Raw genomic sequence first — 10,547 nt, 5'->3', positions numbered from 1 at the left:
AAAAAAAAAAAAAAAAGAATTTCTGTACCTATTAGAATCCTACTGCATAACCCAAAGTTGATTTTATATTGTCCTGCATAATACTCTATTGTTTTGTAAGTAAATGTTTATCTTTCCACCTAGAAAGTAAATTTCTTGTAGATAGAAGTCCTCCTTCTGGTTCACTGTCCACCACCAGGAATCAGGATGCTACTGGGTACACAATAAGCTCTAAATAAAATTTATACAATTGAGTTCACAAATGCCTATCTATAATTACAGACACATAGCAATGATCCAGACCGCAATACATCCTCACATCAAAATCTATTTATCCTCAAATAAGTGTCCTAGAACATGATGTAAAAACAGAGAAACAAACAAACAAAAAGAAGCAGGCTCTCTGGGGAATTCTAGAAAATCTGCACATCCTCCAACTGCCCTTGTAAACAGCAGCAAAAGCACGAAGAAGTAATCATTATCAGGGGAAAAGATCTATTAGTCTCCTGATGACAAGATATCTGAACCCTTCAACAAAAGAACGATTTACCTTTCTCTCCTCTGCATCTTCCCTCAGGCAATAAAAAGGACCACTAATCAGTTTTTAATTATCTTTCCTGGACAGATGTCAGCATAAGCTAGAGAAACTCATGGTACAGGCTCTACAAGATAAAGACTATGAAAAAAGTCTAAGGGACACAAGCTCTAAAACCATGCCATTAAATAAATTATTCTGGACTTTTTAGATAAATAAGAATTTTCAAAATAGCCAAAAAAGTAAAATGCAAAGTAATAACTATCATTCTGAAAAAAAATTCACATAAGCAATCTCTTCAGAGAAAATACAAAAACAGAAATAACAACAACAACAATAAAAGATATAACCAGGAAGAGTTCCACAAATCTAAATGCCAAGGCTGCAGATGGTAACCGGGACAAACTACAGAACTAGAAAGAGTCAATTTTAGAGAGGTGTTGGGAAGAGACCAGAACAAAAAATGGGAACGTGGAGGCAACAGGACTGGCAGTGAATCGAAGTGGCTTTCAATAAATTCTGAATTCTTCCTCTCTAATCAGCTCTCAATTCTTCCCTCCATAAAGAGCAGAAAGTGGGGAAGGGGTTGCATGGAACAAGCGTCTGGGCGCACAGGGAGCAGTGCCCTCCCGGGTCCCTCTCCCCCACCTCCAGAATGTAGGGTGCACGAGAGAATCTCCACGTCCACACCAGGCCTGACTTTCTGTTGTCAGTGAGATCCAGGCTGTTGTAATTTACGTCACCTCATCCACACGCTCCCCCTGTCTGCCTGCCGCCCCTTCAGGGTGGATCAGGGGCTGAGTTCACTGACCACATGTGACTGTCACAGGTTTGGTGCAGAGGGTCAGTTGAACTACTGGGCAAAAGAAAGAATGAGTGACTGAAAAAGCCCTGACAAGCAGAAGCTAGGTTGTGTGAAAGATCTGGGGATGCCATAGCATTACCTAGATTCTACACACTTGAGCTTCTCTTCAAAAAGGGAACTGTCATGGCCACATAGCTATTGAGATTTTTTCAAGTGTTTGAACACCACTGACTTTAAAAATGTACAACCTGTCAAGACTGTAGAGCTCATGTTGTACCAGTTTCCAAACCACTAAGATTTTCTACAATTTTCCTCAGTGATAGCAGATCCTACTCCAAATCCATAAAACCAGGGCCGCTCCCTGGCGTTAGCCTGCAACCCTGCTAGAAATCCCTGAAGTTCAGGGCTGAAATTGATGGGAGAGGTTGTTCAGTAGTAGTTTTCTAGTAATCTCTATTACTTTCCTAGAGGAAAAAAAACAACATATATTGTCCTATTCATCATAAACCTCTCAGAATTTCTCAGTATATTTCAAGCTAAGAGATGAAAACCACATACATATATATTAGCTTTTCTAATATCTTCACCTATCAAAGCTATCCAAAAAACTTATTCATAAAACATATGCAAATGTCCTTTTTCCAGTGCTCCACCAAATGATTTACGCAAAAAATCAAAGGCAAATCCTTTAAAGAACTCAAATAGAACACTCAAAGCTTGTACAGAAAAGTTTGGGAAATCAAGATACAGTATTCAAGCACAATTTTAAGTTACAAATTGGTCCTTCAAAAATATTTACAGAGCACCACCATATGCCTGGCACTGGTTCTCGAGGTTTTAACAGTGGGTGAAGCAGACAACTGTCAGTGCCCTCAGGAACTCTGCAGAACATTTTTCTCAAAATATTAGATGTATTTAAGGAGGAGTGTTTTCTCTGAATTTCGCACACCAAACTTAGGAAGGAACTGATAAAAACAAACACGGTATAATGAGTCATATAAACCAGTGGAATAGAACTGAAAGGCCAGCAATAAACCCTCACATTTATTCTAAGTTGTTTTTTTTAATAAGGATGCCAAAATAATCCAACGGTAGGAAACAACCTTTTGAACAAATGCTGCTAGGGCACTTCGACAATCTCGGGCAGAAGTATGAAGACTAGATCATAGACCTAAATGTAAGAGCTTAGCTACACAACTTAAAACACAGGAATAAATCTTCATACATTAGATCAAGAAATAATTTCTCTAAGGTAAAACCAATAGCATGATCAATAAAAGAAAAAAATAGATTTCATCAAACTTAAAATTTTTGTTTGAAAAAAATCATAAGACAGTAAAAAAAACCCAAGAAAAGGAGAAAATATTTATAAATGAAATATCTGATAGAGATTTCTACATATATTTTAACTCATATACTTATATAGACAGCCTAATTTTAAAGATTAGCAAAGAGTATTAGTAGACACCTCTCTAAAGAAGACATACAAATAGTCAATTAGTACATAAAAATATGCTCAACTCACTTTCACTTTCAAGAGAAAGTGAAATTGAAAACAACACTGAGAGCCAGGCATGATGGTACTCACACCTGTAAGCTCATCACTCAGGAAGCTGAGGCAGGAGGATCACCATGAGTTCAAGGCCAGCCTGAGCTACACAGTGAGTTCAAAGCAAGACCCTGTCTCAAAAAAACAGAAAACAAAAACCAAAACAATGCTGAGATACTCCCATAAGAAGGTTGTAATAAAAAAGTCATATTAAAAAGAGGGTTGGTAAAAATTTGGAGAAACAGAATTTTCCATTGCTGTGAGTCAGTAAAATGAAACTGACATTATTGGAAGCAATTTGGTACTTCCTTCAACTGTTAAACAAGTATATATGTAACAAAAACTAAGGTACATGTCCACACAAAGATTTGTATACATGAATCTTTAGTGCAAAAGTTTTTGTTGTTTTTTTTTTTTTTCATGTTTTTTCAACACAGGGTCTCACTATGCAGTTCAGGCTGGCTTGAGCTCACTATGCAGCCCAGGCTGGCCTCCAACTCTGTGATCCTCCTCCTGCCTCCCAAATTCTGGGGTTACAGGCATGCACCACTGTGCCTAGAAGCAACAGGATTTATTTATAATAGCCCAAAAGTGAAAACAATCCAAAAGTTCATCATCTGGATAAATAAATGATAAGTAAAAGGGGCCGGGGATTTAGCTCAGTGGTTTAGCTGTTTCAATGAAAAAAGAAAACAAACAGGAAATACATACATGGCTGAGGGGACACAGGAATGCAATCCACATGTTTGAGAATGGCACAGACTCTCCAAATTGTAGTTACAAGCTTTTGAGTCACAAAGTAAACTAACTGGTTCCTGAACTTAACACACCTAGTTCTATGCCTACAACATGTGATAACAGGTGCTTATTTAATCTTATGAGAGATTCAGAAACAAGATCCATGGTACAGAGGCAATGGCGGTCACCGCAACCCAAAGCAGGCTGCCCAAGGTCGAGGACAAGCAAGAGCTCTACATGTGGCTAAATACAAGACAAAGCTGGGCCAAAGCAGTCCATCTCAGAGAGGCAGGAAGGGTACAGCCAACCTAATCGCTTACTTGTCAACTTCGTAACAGGCCTGTGGACAAGCACATTCTGCATCTGAATGCAAAACAGTTTCTGATTTTATTAATATAAATATATATAATTTCTGACTACATATATTAATATACATATTTAACTTGCTCACTCTGTCTTTTAAGTGTTAAAGCCATGTCACATTAGGTTTGTGCAGCTTTAAGATTAAAAATTATGGGGTGGCCCCACATTATGTAAACACACACTGTAAAACAGACCAACACTATTCTCAGAAGTTAGAATATAAGGGACAAGGAAAAAAAATAACTGAAGTGAAACACTCTCCCTCATTCATGAAATGTGCACTTCTTCTAAAATACTGTACTTTGAAGTTGGAAGGCAAAAGTTGTATTTAAGAGACAGAAAGCATAATCTCTGCAAGACAAAAACGGTGTGACTCATGTTTTCTGAAACAGCTGCTACTCAGCTCTTCAGAGTGCTGCAAAGATTCAGTTTTGGGCCATCTTATGGTCTACCCATTATCAGTATAAAAATTAAAGAATCTTGGCAACAGACTCTCAGTGGAAGTTTTTATTCTGACATCTTTTCTGGTAAAAATAAAATTGGCAAGGGAATCTCATTATCTATATTAAAGATTTGCAACTGGCCTAGTCCAGCTGCAACACCCCACTCATTCCCCCGTTCAAATTATAGTTAATAAGGACCTATTATACGCAGTGGACAGCTCTAGCTGCCAGGGATCATGGGTAGGGGTTCTGGAGCGATGGATGAATCCAAAAGTAATGCTCCGTGTGCCACATGCTGTGTCAGGGACGAGTGTGAGGCGTGGATGAGCGCTTTATTCTGCCTGGTCAGCCTCAGCTGAAAGATGTCTAGCAGAAATTAAACACTTGATTCAAGTCGTTAAGGGATGGGCTAGTTGAGGGTGTGTTCAGAGAAAGAGGAAAGAGTACAATAAGAGTACACCGAGCGGTGGGACTCACTCACAAAGCCCCAAGCGAGGTGGAATGTTTCTGCAGGTCCAGAGAGTAAGTCTTTGGGCCTCAGATGTGGACGTCAGGGAGAGTGCCGAGTCAAACAGTGAAGTCTGGGTTTCATCTCTAAACAGGAATGAGCCACTACAAGAAGGGGAGGGGGGCAAAGAAGGAAAAATGAAGTCACCATTTTCTGGGTGTTCATCACACGCAAGGAACTGTGAATGTGTGAGGTCAGCACTGTTACTTGCCTCCATTTTACAGACAGTGAAGTTGAGAACCAGAATGGGATATTTCTCAGGGCCCTATGGCTAGGAAGCAATTAGTGGAGCCAGAATTTAAACCAGATGGCCTGACTCCAGAGCCCAGGCTTTTAATCACAACACTGCACCCACTGCTCCTAGCATAAGAGTAGGCAACAACTGCAAGACACAGATAATCATATTGTTCTCACTGAAACAGAAGGTAAACAACTCACTGCTCCAAAACCAGACAAAAATGGAAGAGATGGAAAGCATCCAAAGTTCCCCTGCATCCAGTGTGGAAGACTGAGCCCCAAAGACAAGAATAAAAGAAGCTGCTGTGCTTTGTGGCACTGGTCCTCCACTGAGGTGATTCTGCCCGCCAGCAGACATTGGATAACACCTGGGGATATTTTTGGTGGTGATACCTGGGAAGAGGTGCAACTGGCACTTTACGGGTAGCAACTAGGAATAACGCTAAGTATCTTATGATGGATGGGACAGCAAAGACTGGCCCGACTATCTGGGGGAAACCCTAAAACAAAACAAAACAAAAAAAATTACTTTCCCTTCTTGTGAGTGTCTTAACAAAAAAACAACAACAAAAAAAAAACATGTCAAGACAGCTAATCAGAAAGAGTCTGGACATTTGTTCCTACAATTCAGATTCAGCCTTTTTCACTCATGCTCAAAAGCAACAAAAACACTACCTACATTCCAACTTAGTTCAGGCCTAACATTGCAGAACTCAAGAACAGACAGACATAGCAACAGGGCTGCATGAAGTGTGGCCCACCATCAACCAAGAACAACATGAGAACCCAGAGAAGGGCACCTAACAGCTGCTGATATAATTAAAATTATATCAATTCAGGAGGCTGAGGCAGGAGGGTCACCGTGAGTTCAAGGCCAGCCTCAGGTAAGAGTTGGTTCAAGGCCAGCCTAAATGACATAGTAAGACCCTGTCTAAAAAAAACAAAACAAAACAACAACAAAACAACAAGTATATTTTATATATATATATTCGATTATAGATGACTAAAGGTACTTTAAATAAATTTTTTCAAGAGAAAAAGCTTCTTCCACAAATATTAGTTCATCTTAAGCAGCCATGACAGGGATACCACATGCGAGTTTTAGAAAGCCAGATACAGTGTGGAGGAGGTGCATTTTGTATCTCAGGCACATCTAAAGTACTACCTACTGAGACCCAACGCCAGCCTACATTAAGACATGTTCCTTGCTTTAACCTATGTTTATAAATTATGTGGCTGATACCAAAAGACAGAGGTACTTGTATATATATTTAAAATAATTTGTGAAGAATTATTGCTTTTCACTTTTCCCCCAATCTTCTGAGACATTTTCTTTACCAGTTTAATTACAATGGAAATTAACAATTCTTGGTAAATGAGATGTATATACTTTAAATCCTTGCCTTGTAATTCTTTTTCTGGCTTGTTAGAAGTTTCTGAACAGAGCATCAAAACTGACTTATAGTATTCCTTCAGGAATCTCAGGATGATTAGGATGTAACATTCAACAGTTAATGGAAGAACTGCATAACTCTATAAATTATATGACATCTCAATCAAGACACTTTTAAAAGCCAATGGAGTTTCCATTTTATTGTCTCATTAGTTTCATTAATTTACTCAACACATCTAGGAAAAATGAGTATTTTAGAGGGCCAAAATTTGCCAGACATGGTGGCACATGCCTATAATCCTAGCATTTGGAGGCTGATTACTGAGACTGTCTAAAAATTTTTTTTAAAAACTATTTCATATTTCCAAAAGCAATTCTAAGTACTACACTTATAGTCAAGCCTGATCCCCCCACCCGCCCACCAAAATCTTTTGCTAACCAAATAACAATCTAAAAAAGTAGTCTGAGTCACCAAGTTTTGCTTTCTAAAAGAACAGATAGATCTCCACCCTCCCTAGCACAGAGAACAACAAAGGACCTAACAAAAGTTTCCCAGAATAAACATTACTCAAAAAACTGAGAACGACCATAGCAGAAATTCTTACTTGAATAAACAACAGAGATAGCAGCAGAGAACAAACAGCTAAAAACTATTGTATGGCTCAACACACATAACCAATAGCTCTCAGCTTTCATAAACTTGGGCTTTAAAATCCTGGCCCAACTCACACTATGAACGGTGAAAGACTTTCCTACTGGTCAAGCAAGGTCACCTCCGAAGCAAGTGAAGAAAGCAAATACCTATGTAGCATTGATATGCATACCAAAATATTGTATTTTTCTAATTATTTTTTTAAAGAGAAAATTATTTCCCATTTAAATGACACTCTTCTGAGCACAGAAGACATATTCAGGCTGAAATGTTTTCTATAGAAATGCATCTATTTTTTTTTCTGGGGTCCATGAAAAAGTTCAGTCTAAGTTGTACAAAATCAGTCATAACTTCTCAATTTGTTTTCTCTTCTTGTTTTTTCCTTTTTTTTCAACACTTGGGATCGAACTCAGGACTTCGCACTTGTGAGGCAGGCTGTGGCACCAATGAGCTAGATCCCCAGACCTTGTCCTTGTTTTTTGAGACAGGGTATCAATATGCAATTCAGGTTAGCCTCAGATTTGCAGCAATCCTCCTGCCTCAGCCTCCCAAGTGCTGGGATTACAGGTGTGCACCACCATGCCAGACTACTAACTGCTCAGTTTGTAATATAGCACTTAAGTCTGTGGAGCATTTTTCAACGTGGCGCACAGAAAAATATATTTTACCAAGCTTTCTTCATGCTTCTTCTACTTTAATTTACTGCAATTAATCTGCTAACTCAATGCATTATTATACTCACAATACAAGTAAATTCTTTTTTTTTTAAAGCGAATGCTTAAGTAACCAGGTAGGATAAAATATGTGAATAATTTTAATGCAAAATTAGCTGTCTTTTCACTTGCGTAAAGAAAAATGGAATATGAGAAAGGGTCATCACAAAATAAATATTATAAACTCTTGAAAATACAAAAAAACCCTTTCTGTTTTCATTTCAGGGGAAAATGGGTTAATTGATATTGCCTGTTTAACTTTGTTTTTAATTACTAACAATCAAAATTATCAAGGTTACTATCCCAGGGGAGAACACGATACTACTGCAGTAGCTATTGGCTATTAACTTTCAAGCAATTGTTTACTTTTAATTTGCAAACTAAACTAGGAGCTAATTTATCTAATTAATGCAATTTACAGTAACAGGACCAATGCGCCATGATTTAGAAAGGCTAAGAAAAAAATTTAATGATGTATATAGAGAATCACATATACATGTCCCTTCAATTCTTTGTAGTATTGTTTACATGCATGGTTTTTTGTCCCTTATACCATCCATATACAAATACATTTAATTTAGTACATAACACAAGTAGATCCATGCATTTCTATGGTAGTTGCAGATAATGTGGTTAACTTCAGCCGACATCTGTGCCATACATATGGCCATCAAAATAATCATGACATGCTTTTGTGACACCAAAAGAGGCCAAGCCTGTCGTGAAATGATTCCTTCCAACAAAAGCCTGCTTAAATTATTGTTTAGCTATATGGCATACAGCCAAAATAACAGTATCAGAAAGTTGCTGTTGCCTTTGACTGGCCAATTCTCAACTTCTTTGCAAAACAAGATAAGCACCATCAGAGATTACTCTAACTGTGAATTCAGATTTTTGATTCATGCTTCTTCAACAAAACTATTCCATTTGATCCCAAATCTTGGCTGCTCCCTTGGCAGGATAATGGCCATGGCGCACTGCAGACAGTGGATGGCTTTCATGCTTGCCCAGGAAGCTTCACTGCAGACGACTCTAGACTCCAGACGAATCTACACTCAGCACTTAGACAGACTTCTTTGTTGTTTTAGTATCAAAGCGTCACTTATCTTTTTCTAATCCTGTCCACTCCCACACCACAGAGAATCTCTTTTCTAATGAGAAATTAGGGAGTTTTGCAATTTTTGCCTAATTTATTGTAAAGTAAGTTCTTTGGGCTGGTGAGGTGTTCTGGATACTGAAGTTACAAGTACAAAATGAACATTGTCCTCCAAAGGTTGTCCTATTAGTCACAAAAGAAAACAAAACAAGAATCTGACTGAGTTTTGCTGACTGTAACTGAGGAAACAATACTCAAAACAATTTCCTAAAGGAAACATCTCTAACAATCTTGTAGCTTTAAGTGGTCGCTTTTGCCCCTTTTTCCTGCAAAGACATCTGTGAAATTAGAACTCTGTGCTCCAAATACATACGGCAACATCAACGATGAGATTTCTAGCCAGAAACGGTTAGTGTGTAAAGTGTGCGAAGCTGTGTAGAGACGGATAAGCAGAAGTAAATGCCTAGGACCTAACCCTTTAGGCTTAACTTCTGACATCGCAAGACTAAGAGGAGACATTTAGCGGCCGGAACTGGATTTCTCAGCCAGCCAGCTCTACGTGTGCAGGGGGCGGGTCTCTTTTCACCGGACTCAGCTGCAGCGTTATCAAAAATACCTTAGTGATTTAAAAGTAAAGGGGAAAGAGAAAACAACAAGCCCAGGTTTCGGATTGCCTGCAGGAGGTTAAACTGCTCCGAGAGCAAAATAAGCGCGCAGGCGCATCCTCAGGTTGTCAGGAATCAACGTAAGGACCCATGAACATTAAGGAAGTGTATCCTGCACGCTCCGGGCCGCAGCCTTTTTGTTTGGGTTCCCTAGGTTAAACGTAGCAATTGCGTTTTTAATGACTACAAACAGGAGCAGAGTTATTACCGAATCGCTTTGAGAGATGTTTACTTTTAAACGTGCTGCTCAAACCAGTTCGCTTTTAGAAAAGGGATATTATTTTCAGGGCAAACGTAACACTACCCAACTGCACACCCAAGAACACAATCACAACGCCCCAATTTATGTGTTTTAAAGGTGTGAACTAGTTTACTTCCCAGGAAAGCCATCAAGAACAAACTACCCTCCAACAAAGCCGAGTAGAACCATGTCTTGAGCACTGGAGTGGGGTGCAGGCTGCAGACTAAATTTTGCGCGTCCGTGGGAACGGCGAGGGGCCTAGGGACTTTGCTAGGAAAGCCGGGCCAGCAGAGTTTCGGTCTCTGCTGCAGGACCGCGGATCGCGGCGGGGAGTGGGTGCCTGGAGTCACCTTGGCGACGTCAAACTTGCTTTATGAAGGAATTCGGTTAACCCAGCCTGACACATCCCAGCTTTCGGGCACCAGCGGGCAGCTGCCTCTCCTTCCCGGCGCGCACAGATGCAACCCCGGCCACGGCGGGTGACAGCCCCGAGACAAAGCCGCGGACCCCGAGCCCCCGGGACGAGCCCCCTGCGCCTACCTTGATGCCCTGCTGCTGTGTGGTGAGGGTTAGCTTGGATTCGTCCAGGAGCAAAACTTCGCAGTAAAATTCTTCCGGAACAGCGCAGAA

The 10,547-nt window shown here is 39.7% G+C and overlaps 1 protein-coding gene across 1 annotated transcript in view; it reads right to left on the bottom strand.

The window, feature by feature from the left end:
• The window catches only part of Epb41l4a (erythrocyte membrane protein band 4.1 like 4A), a 215,824-nt gene that overhangs the window by 203,433 nt on the left and 1,844 nt on the right, over positions 1-10,547 (bottom strand). The window contains exon 3 of the mRNA XM_010607904.1: positions 10,458-10,546. Coding sequence (XP_010606206.1) covers positions 10,458-10,546 — 89 coding nt within the window. The remainder of the gene's footprint in view (positions 1-10,457; position 10,547) is intronic.

The sequence above is a fragment of the Fukomys damarensis genome, unplaced genomic scaffold (genome assembly GCF_012274545.1).
Source record: "Fukomys damarensis isolate Sample0158 unplaced genomic scaffold, DMR_v1.0_HiC HiC_scaffold_3, whole genome shotgun sequence".
In the NCBI taxonomy this organism is placed as follows: Eukaryota; Metazoa; Chordata; class Mammalia; order Rodentia; family Bathyergidae; genus Fukomys; species Fukomys damarensis.
The sequence above is the reverse complement of the archived record's forward strand: the minus strand, read 5'-3'. Positions and strand labels throughout refer to the sequence as shown.